Here is a 15,823-nt window from a genome sequence, read left to right on the forward strand (position 1 = left end):
ACCCCTTAATAATACTGGATATACATCGGACCAAAATATTTGCAAATATACATTCACGGAATACTGTAACTGCAAAGGAGATTCAGGTTAATGTGCACAAGAAGAGCCTGTCCTTTTAATGTCTACCTAAACGTTTTTTTATTGTATTCAACAGCCTGTTATTCTGTTCAGTTTCCTGCTCCTTGGGAATGACCCCGCACAGTAAATAACTGGACTAAATAATACGTTTAAAAATAAAAAGCAGTTTTTCAAAGATTTCAACAGGTAGTTTTCCAAACTGATCAACTAAGGTTCCCACTGCAAAAGACGTGTGCGTGTCGTCACTAGTATGCGCCGGAAGTACATATATAAACGCAAAAACAATGCGTCTAGGTTTACTGTTATAATAACGTATACACGCAGTGTTGTGTGTTTAGTTGTTTTAAACAATATATTTATTAAATAGTGGGTAATTTCGTTCAGCTACAACATAAAACATTGCCTTTATGGCGTCGTGGTTATTATTGGCTGCATATATTTAGGTAGGTAAAGTACTTTTAAGTGATTCGCGAAGGGAAAAGTTTTCATTATTTTGCAGTAATGAGCAATCTAAAAATAACACCATGATTTTATCTCCCATTTAAATGTTACTTGAGAAAGGCGGCTTATTCAATCCTACTACATTATTTTCTGATTATTTAGAAAATGAATGGCCAACCTGAAATTGAAGTTGATTATAAGAAGAAATATAAAAATCAGAAGCGAAAACTGAAATTTTTAGTCTATGTGAGTATGGACGTAATTCTTTTTTCTTAGTAACATTTGTCCTCTTAAACATTGGTACTTATACTGCATAAATATTGCAATTATGGAAACCCATATAATATCGCTTTACACATTTATACCTATTAAACATTATTATAGTAGAGAAGTCTGAAAAGGTATCTGTGTTTATTTGGTGACTCTAAACTGGTCCTGCATCTTAAGGTTGAGAGGCAAGTATGTGTGTGTGCGCGCGCGTATAATGAAATATATATATATATATATATATATATATATATATATATATATATATATATATATATATGGTCCGTTGGTCTTCAAAAGCTTAGATTTGTTATCATTTTAGTAGCACGTTTTTTTTTTTTCCGCGGTTTGATTTGAATATTTGTGACACAGATTTCAAAGAATAATGATTTAGATTTTTAGGTCATTTGGTTGCATTAATTTATCTACTTAATAACAAATGATTTTGCAGCCTAAAGAGCTCAAAATAATTGGTAGATACATCTGTAAGCATTGCCACAGTTTTGTTTACTGTAATTCCAGTCCTTGATTAGTCAAAAATGTTATTTTAAGGAGCATTTTCCTTTACACTTTTGTTGAAAATAGAATATAATGTAATATATAGTATTAAAATTTGACATACCAGTACTATGAATATGTAACATAAAAGTAAATGTACAATTGTGCGAAGTGTTCATCTTGCTTGACTGGAATCTTTGCATCTCTTCTGTAAAACGCATAAAGATAAGTCATGACAAGTGTTGTTGCTGTATTTAGTGCTTACACTATATACCTTTCTTTAAAATAATTCTCCACCCAGAATTATATTTTATTTATTTACCCCATGTTGTTTGTAACAATGACCACAAAAAATGTTTAGTCTCATGTTTTCATGCAGAATGAAGAGAGAAAAAAAGTCTGTGATATGATAGATGCCAATACGTGACCGATGCTGTATAATGACAATGTGTAAAACGTTCATGGGGAAAAATACTTGATTACACATGTTCCATAATCCATATGTCATTTATCCTGTTGTATTATGTGCACATTTACTGTCACAGGGAAAATGATCACTCAGATTACCAAGCACAGTTACAGTAGATATTGTGGAAATACACCTAATTTTATGACCAATGTTAGACTGATGTAGCAGATCCACCTCAGTAAAACTCAGTTAATGTACTGAGGGGCCGTTGAGTAACCTTGTGACCTGTGCTTAAAACCTGTCTTATTATTTGTAAAGTCCAAATAAACCATTTCTTCTCTAAAACTTAAACCAATTGTGTTTGAAGTTTTGATATATCTTGTGCCATAACGTGGGAGAGCTAGAGGTTTTTCTGAATGAGTTTAAAAGAGGTTAACTTTTTTTTTTAAATGAAATTGAACTGTACATCTTTATACTAGGAACAGGAATGCTTTCAAGAAGAACTACGCCGAGCGCAGAGAAAATTACTGAAAGTTTCTCGAGATAAAAGGTAGTATTACTCATTTTCTGCAGAAGTGTAAAATATTGAAAAGGTAATACTGTGTTTAATAAAGTACTTTTTTTTTCTTTTTTTCAGTTTTTTATTAGATAGACTTTTGCAGTATGAGAATGTGGATGATGATTCATCAGGTACGTCCTAAATGTCGATCTTTTAAATATAGGTAATTATAATATGGCAGTTATTAAAAGTAGTAAATCACACTGTCCAGTGATGCTTTGTTTTTTCAACATTTCTCAATGAAATATTTCATTATTTTATCTTATATACCTAAGATAGTACTAGTATACAGTCTCTGTATACAGTACATTAAATTCCAAAAAAAAATATGAAACAATAAAAATGTTAATATTCTATTTAAATCTTGAAAGCAGAATAATAAAATGTAGGAAAAAGTATACATTGATATGTTGAATTTTAATCTGAAGAAACCTAAAAGTGATGTTTAAAATGGGAAGCATACAGATGCTTCAGGACAAGGAGGATTTTAGCATAAGATGGGAGCTATCCTACCAAGTGTAGTAGTCCCACACTAAGCTAAGTGAAAGGTTTTTTTATTTCTTTTGTACTTACAAACAACTTTATGCTACAAAAATAATACTCCTGAATAGGTACAGTATTTTGAAAAAGTTCTTCAGAGAATATACTATGAAAAAAGCACACTTGTGGCAGTATCAGTTGTTTTGGCATCATTTAATAAGTGGGATATTTTTTTATAATATAGAATATTGACTTTGATAAATGTGTATGAGTATATGAATTAGTCCATGAGAACTAGAACTGAGTTTGATAGGAAGTATATTTCAAGAGAAGGGGAAATGGTGATGTGGCACCAAAGTTCTCTATCAGGCAAATGCTTACCACTAAAAAGATGGTGAACTGTAATCTTTAGTGCCTGGATTGGGCTTTCATACTGATCAGCCAGGATTGTACCTGTGAGGCCAGTGAAAATGCTGCATGTTTTGTGCCTAAGACAAAAATAAGGGATTTATCCATACATTTTCCGAACCTGCTAATTCATTGCGTTTTTGGAAGAGCGGAGGTTAAACTGGCAGCTTCACTTAAAATGCAGACACTAACATGCAATGTGCACACACTCAATTTACATAGGACCAATTTAGAATTGTTGGTTAACTACACTCGTTTACCTCAGGGATATGGGTGGAAGCATATGGTTCTTAAAGAAAACCCAAACTGCCCCATGTCAAACAAGCATACTCTGCCTATTAATTGTCCTGTGAGTCAACAACACTGTAATCTCCTCTACCATGCTGCACTTATTATTCAGCTTGCTCAATTGTGACTTTATATTTTCTTTAATCTTGCTTATTTATTATTTTATTTTGATGTACTTTGTGGATTAAGTTGGCTATATGTCAAATATTAAATGAAACATCAATGTGAGGATCATGCACATTAAAGAAAAACATAACTATCAAAAGGTTTGAGTACTTTTGCAAGACAATATAAAACCGCTTTAGAATAGGCTGAATTTATATAATGCAGCTTATCTATGTGTGGTGTGTAGTACTGGGTTGTTGTACCATGTTAGCCTTTATGAATCCAATGAGAAGTCAAGAACAATTACACCTTTTATTGGCTAACTAAAAAGATTACAATATGCAAGCTTTCGAGGCAGCTGAGACCCCTTATTTGTGGTGTGGCAATTTTTATGCTTTTCTTCAGTATGATTGTCCAACTTGTTAAAATTCAACTGATAAATTACTGTTACAGTGCATTTTTATTTTTTAGATTCAGAAGCCACAGCATCCTCAGATAACAGTGATGGAGAAGGTCAAAGAGCTACTGAAAATCCTGGGGTAAAGAAGTGAGTAGATTTTCGTTCATGGTGCAAAACATATGACCGAAACACCACACGCACATCTTACTTCATTTTCACATTCCATGTGGCAGTATTTGTTTATTTTAAAAAGGTCATTAGTTAACAAATGTTATAATCATTTTGTTCTTTTTATCACTAAATACTGCATATGAAGGTAAAGCATGTATGTAAGTGATTTGTGGACCGGAAAATACACATGCCTTTTAAGCTGTTACAGAGAAAAAGGGGTGTGTACTGTTTACAGCTAGGTCCATAAGTATTGGGACAGTGACACAAATTTTATAAGTTTGCCTCTGCACACTACCACAATGGATTTCAAATTAAGCAATTGTTATGTTATTAAGATGTAAACATTCAGCTTTAATTTAAGGAGTTTACCAAAGATATTGTATGAGCTGTTTACAGAAGACATTTTTATGCATGATTCCCCTATTTTTGGGGGCTCAAAAGTATTTGGATAAACTAACATAATCGTAAGTATAAAGATCATTTTCAGTATTTGGTTGAAAACCCTTTACAGTCAGTGACTGCATGAAGTCTGGAACACATGGCCATCTCCAGGTGCTAGGTTTCCACCTTAGTGATGCTTTGCCAGGCCCTTACTGCAGTTGTCTTCAGGTGCTGCTGGTTTGTTGGACTTCCTGCCATCGGTTTTGTATTCAGCAAGTGAAATGTATGTCCAGTTGGGTTGAGGTCAGTTGATTGACTTGGCCTTTGAAGAATAATCCACTACTTTGCTTTGAAAAACACTTGATTTCCTTTTGCTTTATGTTTTGACTCATTGTCCTTCTGTATTGTGAAGCGTCATCATATAAGTTTTGCAGCATTTGGCTGAATCTGAGCAGATAGTATAACCCTATACACTTCAGAATTTATCCTGCTACTTCTGTCAGCAGTCATATAATCATTAAATATTAGTGACTGACATCCATTCACAGCCAAGTATGATCATGCCATAATACCTCCTCCACTATGTTTCACAGATGATGTGGTTTTCATCAGATCATAAGCCATTTCTTCTCTTTTCCATATTTTTCTCTTTCCAATATTCTGGTATGTATTGATCTTTGTTTCCTTTGTCCAAAGAAAATTGCTCCAGAACTGGACAGGGTTTTTAAAAAATGTCTTCTGGCAAAGTCTGATCTGCCCTTCTACAGTTACTGTTGTCTTCCGTGGACGTCCAGGTCTTTTTGCGTTGCTGAGTTCACCAGTGCTTGCTTTCTTTCTCAGGATGTACCAAACTGTAGATTTTCCCACTCGTAATATTGTAGCAATTTCTGGGATGTTTTTTTTCTCTTTTCACAGCTTAAGTATGGTTTCTTTCACCTGCATGGAGAGCTCCTTTGACCGCATGTTGTATGTTCACAGCAAAATCTTCCACATGCAAGCACCACACCTCAAATCAACTCCAGGCCTTTTATCTGCTTAACTGATAATGACATAATGACGGACTTGCCCACACCTGCCCATGAAATAGCCTTTGAGTCAATTGTCCAATTACTTTTGAGCCCCTGAAATGAAGGGATTGTGTTAAAAAAATGCTTTAGTTGCCTCACATTTTTATGCAATCGTTTTGTTCACCCCTCTGAATTAAAGCTGAAAGTCTGCACTTCAACTGCATCTGAGTTGTTTCATTTAAAATTCATTGTGGTAATATACAGAACCAAAATTAGAAAAAAGTTGTCTCTGTCCAAATATTTATGGACCTAACTGTATGTTTAAGGTTTACCAGTGGTTTGCACCTTGTGGTAAACCCTCTGTCCTTACTTTCATGAAGTCTCCTCTTGATTTTAGACTTTAGCAATGATAGGTCTACCTCCTGGGTAGTGTTCTTTTTTTAACTAAATGTTGTCAAGTGGTTATTCTTCACCAACGACAGAGTTCTGCAATTATCCAACACAGCTGTCTTCTGTGGTTTTCCAGACCTTCTGGTGTTGCTGAATTCAACAGTGTGTTTCTTCTTTTTAAGAATGTACCAGATGATTGGTTTGACCACTCCTCGTGTTTTTGCTATCACTCTAAAGGGTTTGTTTTGTTTTCTTAGCCTAATGATGGACTATCACACCTTTCGATACCACACCTTTTACCTGTATAATAATGACATAATGAGGGAACTGCTCCAACCTGGCTATGGAACAGCTTTGAACGACTTTTCAATCAAATGTCTAAATACATTTGAGCCTCTGGAAAATTCTGTACAGAAAAATGGCTGTCATTGCTGATCAATTCATACAATATTTTTGGTAAATACCTTAAATTAAAGCTGAAAGTCTACGTTTCATTCATATAATGATTGCTTAATTTCAAATCTATTGTGGTGGTGTACGGAGCCAAAACGATTAAAATTGTGTCATTGTGTTGAAATGTTTGTGGACCCAACTGTACTTCATTGACAGCAACCTGCACAACATCCCTCTGCTGTGTGTCTACCAGTTCATATTCTGTATTTTCTGTTTATGCTTATTTTTTATGTCTTTTCTGTTTAAGTGCTTTTCATATTATTATTTTATATTCAAAATATTTCCTTTCTAAGTTAAGTATCTATGTGCTTATTCATGTTCTGTTATGCTTCTTGTGCATTTTTTATGGCTCGCCAAAAGCAGGGACATCTGTCCGTCTCTGTGCTGAACCAGCCCCAGCCCTATAAAGATTGGGGAAATCCACTGATCAAATGCAATTCATTCTTTCATGCTTGTTGTGGGGAGTTCTCGTGTTTTCTCTGATATATTATTTATTATTTTCTGAATTTCTAATCTCTGCGCTATTTTCAGCAGCAATGCTTGAATTAATGTATTTGGGACTTTTAGTTATGACTTTGCCTTTTTGCAGTCTTTTTTGAGCATTTTGTGTTCCAGAGCATTCTTGAAGTTAAATCTTTTATTTTTTTATAAAGATTCTTTGTCCGCCCCTTATATATAGCCAAAGGTTTACAGTGATTCTTTCTCATTTGGGAACATTTGCTAGCGTTTTGCGACTTATTAGTTATTGTGGCCAGTTTCCTGTTTTGGAGGACCTGCTTCCCCAGAAGCCAGCAGGACTCTCCTGGGAACTGGCCAAATCAAGTATGACTCTGCTGGGTGCACAAGCGCCAACTAAGAGTCTTGCCTGCTCCTTGCCCCATGGGGAAATCCTTGAAAATGTTGTAGTGAAGAACTATTGGGGTATTGCTTGCTAATCTGTATTATATTCCAGGCAGTATCTCTAGAGCATATCAGCAGATTTCAAGGAATCTACAGTATGCCTTAATGATCATATGGAATAATGGAAAAGCAATCTTTTTATTAAAATCTAAGGAAAAATAAATTGAATTCAGCCACTCATCAGATACATTCTAATTTGTTACATTCTAAATGTACAATAATTCAACTAAAATTGTTCATCACATACAGTACATGGTAATATTATTTAAAATGTATCCAGGTAAAGTCTCGCCATGTGAGCAATGCTGTCAAGCATCAACATCAGTAGATCATTTATTTTGAAAATATTCTACACCTACACATTTGGACAAACATTTCGCTGTCTGTCTCTCTCTCTCTCTCTCTCATAAGCCTTGTATCTAAAATGATTTCTAACGCTTTAAAAGCAATATCATATACCACACTACTTGTTTTTTTTCCCCTTAACTGGGAGAATTTTAATCCACATGTTGGTAAAGAAGCATTCTATATTATCTCAAAATTCAAAAAAAAGAACAAGAAGTTGTCTTTATGAGGATCTTTTTTTTTTCCAGAATTCATTAATGTAATTGTAAAGTAAGTTTGTTGGCACTGGGCTGAACATTTTATTTTCTGTACTATTCTACACTAGTAACAAATTTATTGGGCTCCCTTGTTATATAGCTATTTGAGTCAGGTTGCCTTATCACAATTTTACTAGAAATACTGCTGTCCCAAACTACATTTCACATTCACTACATTCACTTTTGGTGAAGGCATTTGTCATTTTAATGAGAACAATCTGAACTTTACCTTAAATAACTTAAATATGAATTGTACCTTGCATACTGACCTATCTATCTATCTATCCATGTGGCTGTTTATACAAACAATGTGTCTCAAAGCAAGTCTTGATGGGTGTTTCAGTGCAGCATAGAAATTACATTTACCAATGCAAACTTTAATCCATTTTGTAGTCAACAAGATTGTTCAATTTAAACTGTACTGTAATATCCCAGTTGAAATGTGAGTTGGATGGATTGACTAATCAGTTAAAGGTATAATTTATCCTAGTATTTTTTGACAATCATGGTATACATTTTTCTTAAGTATTTTATCAGTTTAAAAAAAATATGCTCTATACATGTTGTAAACAGCATATCCATATTGTTTTGGGAGGAGGATATATTTGTGAGATTCTGTCGCTTTTAAAAGACATCTGTTACTCATCTCCCTTCAAAGCAACCTCTCAGTTCCACACCTTGACCCACTAAAAGTTGTGTGTTTCTTTAGCTTGTTTCATGAATGTTGCAGTTGCCATTTTATTATTTTGTGTGTGATTTAATTGTCTAAGGTAATATACTTCCTCTGCTTTTAGACAAACTATTTAGCATGACATTGCTCTTCCAGTTGAAAATATGACTCGTGTAAAGTGACAGTTGTAGATATGTGCATGCTTTATACTATTTTACTTCCTTATTTAAATGAAAAATCCACCCAGCATGGTGGTTGTGAACTGGAAAACATCTTTATGTCAGGAGAAATGGTGCCATGAACCTGCACTTGTATGTATTACTTCTAGGATCTGTGCCTGTCAATAACAATCTACTGATAAAAAGTATTTTTTTTACAAGACTGAGAGTTCTAAAGGACAGGCTTCATTTCAGAATTTAAAGTTATGATTTCCAAGGCAGTTTGTACAAAGAGAGAGATGTCCATGCAAAACTCCTTCTGGAGAAATTGGGATATTGTTTTATAAATTTTATTGATAACTTAAAATCTGTATTGATAATGTTTGTAGGTAATTCACATGGCAGTTCAGAATTCCCATTTGTCAGTTTTTGGCAACTGTTCCAAGTAGTACTTGATGATTATTTCTATTTTTAATCTTTAAAAGTCTGAGTTGGACAGAAAATTAGCTTTTATTTTATTACAACTACGTCTGACTGTGACCTGTGGTAATACAGTTTAACCAATTTGGAAAATGACTATCATTGACAAGATTACTTTTAGAATAATTCTTGTTTCAGTTGATAGTACCGATTATGTGTGTAACTAAATATAATTTAGTTATACATAAATTCTCTGTCATCATGTACATTAAATTGGAAGCATGTGCACTGATACTTAAAGTATTAATTATGTGAGGGTACACTTGTAAGAAACACCACTTACAAAACAACATTTATTTATACAGCACAGTTTCATGCAAGCAATGTAGCTCAAAGTGCTTTACAAAATGTCAAAGAGAAAGTTAACAGAAATAACAAATTAGTTATTCATGAATGTTCTTATCTAATCTAACAGAAAAAAAAATCTTTACACTCTTATAAAATGTAGATATATAATTAGGGGAAAGGTAGTATCTGTATATTCAATAATTTAATGTAAATCTCTAAAGATGACTCCAGTAATTTCTCATTGTTTTCAGGCTTCATCAGAGAGGACTTGATGCAGTTGGTCTTGTGGTCAGCTGGGGCACCTGCTTTTTAATTCCACCATCAAAGGTGGCTATACAGTGCTTTAATCAGGTGGTGGTGGTGGTGGTGGCACAAATTGTCACCACAGAAGAACCAGAAAAGAGAGGGAGTAGTAAAGACTGCAAATCCCTGAATAGTATGGTAATTCTTTGCCTATATAATCCATCAAGAATACAACTAAAATATAGCTATGAGAGAGACAAAAAAAAAATATTTTAGCAGTGTTTTTAAAATGTTCCATAGTATTAGCCTGGCAAATCTCTATTGGTAAAGTATTCCAGTTTTTGGGTGCATAACCGCAAAAGGTCAACTTGCTGTTTCTTTTAAGCTTGGCTCTTGGAATTATTGGAATTACCTGGAATTGGAAGTAGTCCACCATTACAAAACCTAAGGTTATGACCTGGGGTGTAGGGATCAGGCACTCCAAAATATAAGAACAGTATTTAAGGCTTTATACACTATTAATAGTATTTTAAAGTCAATTCTAAATAACGGGTAACCAGTGTAACAGTGCTAAAACTGATTAGATGCTCTCAGATTTTCTTTTTCTAGTGAAGGTTCTTGTTGCTGCATTCTGCACTAATTGCATCCAGTTGATGTCTATCTTGGGTAGTCCTGTTATGAGTACATTAGTTATATAGGTGACTTAATTTTAATAAAAGTGTGAATTTTTCAGCATCTTGTAATGTTATAAGAGGACTGACTTTTACAATATTCCTTAAGTGAAAAAATGCAGTCCTAGTAATCTAGTTAATGTGTGATTTAAATTTTAGGTCTGAGTCTATGATTACATCTAAATTCTTTACCGCCACCTTCCCTTTTAAACCTAAGGGATCAAGTTTTTTTCTAATACCCTCGCTATTTCCTTTTTTGACAATCATTAAGATTTTTTTTTCCTCTTATTTAGTTTGAGAAATTTACTATACTTATCCATTCGGAAATACTGCTAAGACATTGATTAGGATCAAAGACCCAAGAGCATCGAGGGTCATCAGGCGCTATAGATGAATAAAAGTGTTAGTTCACATTGTGTTTTTGAGACATATCTGGCCTAATGGAAGCATATAGATTACAAAAAAGCAGTTGATCCACAATAGATCCTTGTGATACATTATATACAATATCATGGATGTGCTAAGTACAATCACCACAACAACTAACAAAGAATTTTCTATCTGTTATGTAAAACCGAATCCAAATGACACTGCCAGAACGGCCCACCCATAGCCTAAGGCGATTTATAATAATACTGTGGTTTATAGTGTCAAATGCTACTTGCAAGTCTAAGAAAACAAGAACAGAAATATGGCCTCTGTCCTATCTGTATTGACACACAAATAATTAGTTTCTGTACTGTAGTTTGTTCTAAGACCTGACTGAAACTGATCAAGAATTGAATGTTTATGCAAGTAATCATTTAACTGGTTAAAAACTGCTTTTTCTAAAATTATACTTAAGAAAGGCAGGTTAAAAATTGGTCTAAAGTTGTCAAAAGACAAGAGTCTAGATTATTTTTCTTGAGCAGGGGTTTAAAAACTGCAGACTTTAGACAGTCAAGGGAGACCTCATATCTAATGATGAGTTCATTATCAATGATCACAGGTGACTTCTTTGAAAAAGACTGTTAGTAGGGTTGATCTATTTCAGTGGAAAAAAAAATGAATTTGTATTCCATTGAGCTGGGTTTAGAAGACCATCAGTAGTTGAGAATAAAACTGTTGGATTATCAGCATTATTTTTTTAATTTATGTGTGGGTGTTGGATTGCCAGCATTATTTTTTAATTTTAAGTTATGTGTGCTTCCAATATTTTATAGTGGACTGTTAGTTCAGTTTTTCTCCATTTATGCTCGGCTCTCCAGCATGTTCTTTTTTTCAGACACTCTATTGAGTCTTCCAAGGTATTGTAGTGCTGTAAGATGTCTTGACAATTTTTTCAGGGGCCACTATATCGGCTACAGCTTTTACCTTTGCATTCATGGTTGCATTAGTAGCTGTATTAACGCAAGAACTACATTTGGACTGATTGTTTAGAATATTCGCATATCTTGACACTGCAGTTGAATCAAAATAACATTTTTTTAACAATACACTTCCCATTATTTGTAGTTACCAGTATTTCTACATCAAATAATGTGCAGAAATAGTCAGTTATACCAATACCCATGACCTGCTGCACATCAAACTTTTGAAATTACTACATCAAGCATGTGTACTCCCTTATGTGTCAGCTGGCTGATGTGCTGACTGGAATCAAAAGAGTGCCGCAAGTTCATGAATTCTCTTGCTTTCGAGTCACACTGGTAAGGTTATCCACATGAAAATTGATATCCACAATTAGAAACTGGTCATAGTTATTTTTATAAATAACTAGGGGGCTCTGCCGTCTGCTCGCTTCGCTTGCCAACCCCCAGGTATAGGTAACTGGATGTACAGTTTAAAGCAATTGTTATTTTCATGGTAATTGTTATATATGCATAATAGAACTAACTATTTTAAATTACAGCGAGTAATTAACCATAGTTAAAAATAGTTGGACGTAATAAATTGAAAGAAATTTGTTTCATGTTGCATTAGAGGTACTCGTTGAGTTAAATGTTTTCACCCTGTTTGGCTTTGAAATTAACACACAAATATTTTTTTAAACTTACACATTTACTGTAACACTTCAGTAAATACAATACAGTGATCCCTCGCTATATCGCGCTTCACCTTTCGCGGCTTCACTCCATCGCGGATTTTATATGTAAGCATATTTAAATATATTTCGCGGATTTCTGCGGACAATGGGTCTTTTAATTTCTGGTACATGGTTCCTCAGTTGGCTTGCCTAGTTGATTTCATACAAGGGACGCTATTGGCAGATGGCTGAGAAGCTAGATTGCTTACTTTTCTCTCTCTCTTGCGCTGACTATCTGTGATCCTGACGTATGGGGATTGAGCAGGGGGGCTGTTCGCACACCTAGACGATACGGACGCTCGTCTAAAAATGCTGAAAGATTATCTTCACGTTGCTATCTTTTGTGCAGCTGCTTCCTGAAACGACATGCTGCACAGTGCTTCGCAAACTTAAAAGCTTGAAGGGCACGTATTGATTTTTGACTGAAAAACAAACTAAATCTCTCTCTCTCCTCCTGACGGAGGGGGTGTGAGCTGCCGCCTTCAACAGCTTTGTGCTGCGGTGCTTCGCATACTTAAAAGCCAAACAGCCCTATTGATTTGTTTGCTAGAGATTGTTTTCTCTATCTATGTGACATTCTGTGCTCCTGACACGCACTCCTTTGAAGAGGAAGATATGTTTGCATTCTTTTAATTGTGAGACAGAACTGTCATCTCTGTCTTGTCATGGAGCACAGTTTAAACTTTTGGAAAAAGAGACAAATGTTTGTTTGCAGTGTTTGAATAACGTTCCTGTCTCTCTACAACCTCCTGTGTTTCTGCGCAAATCTGTGACCCAAGCGTGACAATATAAAAGTAACCATATAAACATATGGTTTCTACTTCGCGGATTTTCTTATTTCGCTGGTGGCTCTGGAACGCAACCCCCGCGATGGAGGAGGGATTACTGTATTTGGAATTAACTTTTCGTCAATATCACATTGAATTTTGATTCCGTGTTTGGAATTACATTGTAACAACGCAACATATAAACTGCCCGTGAGTGAATATTGTTTCTTTCTCTCTAATAAATAAACCAACTTTTTACATTACAGCAAGTAATTAACCATAGTAAAAAAATAGTAAAATGTAATAAATTGAAAGAAAATGATGTTTCATATTGCGTTAGAGGTATTCGTTGATTTATACGTTTTTGTTCGGTTTGGCTTTGAAATTAACACTTCAGTAAAAACATAAACCAAACAAATCTTTTAATTCTTGCGGATGCTCGTCTTCGTTGGGAAGAAACACTACTTTTCCCTGATGGCAACACGAATTAGACGATCTACAAGTTTCCGACTTAAACTTTAAAGCCGAACAATATCTACATACTTCTGTCATATCACCCATGCCCATATATTCGATCTCTTCAACGTTCCATTATTTCACAGAGTAATATTTTCCATTTGTTAGTGCTAATGCGATCTTTACTATCAGTTTTTCATGCCTTTAGAAATTTACTACTTTCATAATCTTTAACCTGCTCTGCATGTGTATCGCACCAACGTTTTTGAACCTCTTTACAATGTTCTAATTTGCCTTCTACTTCTGTACCCGCTTGGACCTGCTAGGTTTTCAATTCCACTTGGTCTGTGCTGATTATTACTTTCCTCATTTTCCAAATTTGCACTAGATTATTATTGTTCTTTTTTGACTTCTTTTCTCTCCAATGCCTTTGGGCCTCTTTTTGACGCGATGCCTTTTCTTCTCCGCTTAGTCGTTGACATAGAACTTATAGAATTATTGTCCAGAATTGGACAATTACGAATGAAACGAATAGATTGTGTATACAGTGCATCCGGAAAGTATTTACAGCACATCACTTTTTCCACATTTTGTTATGTTACAGCCTTATTCCAAGATGGATTCAATTAATTTTTTTCCTCAGAATTCTACACACAACACCCCATAATGACAACGTGAAAAAAGTTTACTTGAGGTTTTTGCAAATTTATTAAAAATAAAAAAACTGAGAAATCACATGTACATAAGTATTCACAGCCTTTGCTCAATACTTTGTCGATGCACCTTTGGCAGCAATTACAGCCTCAAGTCTTTTTGAATATGATGCCACAAGCTTGGCACACCTATCCTTGGCCAGTTTTGCCCATTCCTCTTTGCAGCACCTCTCAAGCTCCATCAGGTTGGATGGGAAGCGTCGGTGCACAGCCATTTTAAGATCTCTCCAGAGATGTTCAATCAGATTCAAGTCTGGGCTCTGGCTGGGCCACTCAAGGACATTCACAGAGTTTGTCCTGAAGCCACTCCTTTGATATCTTGGCTGTGTGCTTAGGGTCGTTGTCTTGCTGAAAGATGAACCGTCGCCCCAGTCTGAGGTCAAGAGCGCTCTGGAGCAGGTTTTCATCCAGGATGTCTCTGTACATGGCTGCAGTCATCTTTCCCTTTATCCTGACTAGTCTCCCAGTCCCTGCCGCTAAAAAAACATCCCCACAGCATGATGCTGCCACCACCATGCTTCACTGTAGAAATGGTACCAGGTTTCCTCCAAACATGACGCCTGGCATTCACACGAAAGAGTTCAATGTTTGTTGAAGAAGCTGCAGAAACATCTCAAGGATGATCAGGGGAAACAGGATGCACCTGAGCCTAATTTTGAGCTTCATGGCAAAGGCTGTGAATACTTATGTACATGTGCTTTCTCAATTTTTTTATTTTTAATAAATTTACAAAAACCTCAAGTAAACTTTTTTCACGTTGTCATTATGGGGTGTTGTGTTTAGAATTCTGAGGAAAAAAATTAATTGAATCCATTTTGGAATAAGGCTGTAACATAACAAAATGTGGAAAAAGTGGTGTGCTGTGAATACTTTCCGGAGGCACTGTATATATCAATACTATCCAGAAAAACTTCTTTAAAGGATGAAATGGAGGACTTTTCATAAATCACTTAAAATGAGGAAAACATAAAAATTTATAAGGGCTGAGAGTGCAGGAATTGTGTCTGACAAAAGCATTCACTTGAATGAGAGGTGATTGGACCGTGTGCGTGGTTGAATTTAGTTGAGAGGAGTGCAGGACTTGAAAAAAATCTCCTACAAGAAGTCTTGTCCCAGGATTTCCTTTTATAATAGAGAGATAAGTCTGAGAATTCCTCAATAAAAGACACATTTTTGATGTTCATAAACGGTCAGTACAAGAGACTAAGACACTCCTTGAATAACCATGACAAGATAATTGAAAGACACGAATGTACCAAAACTGTCATCTTTAAAGATTAAGTGGCTCAAGTAAATACTCTCTAAACAGCCACCTTTTTTTACCCTGTCAAACCGAATAAACAGAATTGTAATTTGGAGGTGCTGCTTCAGTTAACACTGTTGCACCATCAGTGCTGAGCCACATTTCACTTAATGTAAGAAAGTCAATTTTCCCATCACTGATCATTAATGTAAAATGTATTGCTGTTTAGAGC

At 35.1% G+C, this 15,823-nt stretch overlaps 1 protein-coding gene across 4 annotated transcripts in view; it reads left to right on the forward strand.

The window, feature by feature from the left end:
* Nucleotides 1-345: 345 nt before the first annotated feature.
* The window catches only part of ino80e (INO80 complex subunit E), a 46,369-nt gene continuing 30,891 nt past the window's right edge, over nucleotides 346-15,823 (forward strand). For 3 of the 4 annotated variants that reach the window (XM_028808505.2, XM_028808513.2, XM_028808522.2), the window contains exons 1-4: nucleotides 346-765; nucleotides 2,173-2,243; nucleotides 2,331-2,383; nucleotides 4,005-4,080. In XM_028808505.2, the coding sequence (XP_028664338.1) occupies nucleotides 685-765; nucleotides 2,173-2,243; nucleotides 2,331-2,383; nucleotides 4,005-4,080 (281 nt within the window). In that variant the 5' untranslated portion in view covers nucleotides 346-684. The remainder of the gene's footprint in view (nucleotides 766-2,172; nucleotides 2,244-2,330; nucleotides 2,384-4,004; nucleotides 4,081-15,823) is intronic. The other variant, XM_028808497.2, reaches the window with a different exon arrangement.

Source organism: Erpetoichthys calabaricus, chromosome 1 (assembly GCF_900747795.2).
Source record: "Erpetoichthys calabaricus chromosome 1, fErpCal1.3, whole genome shotgun sequence".
NCBI lineage: Eukaryota > Metazoa > Chordata > Cladistia > Polypteriformes > Polypteridae > Erpetoichthys > Erpetoichthys calabaricus.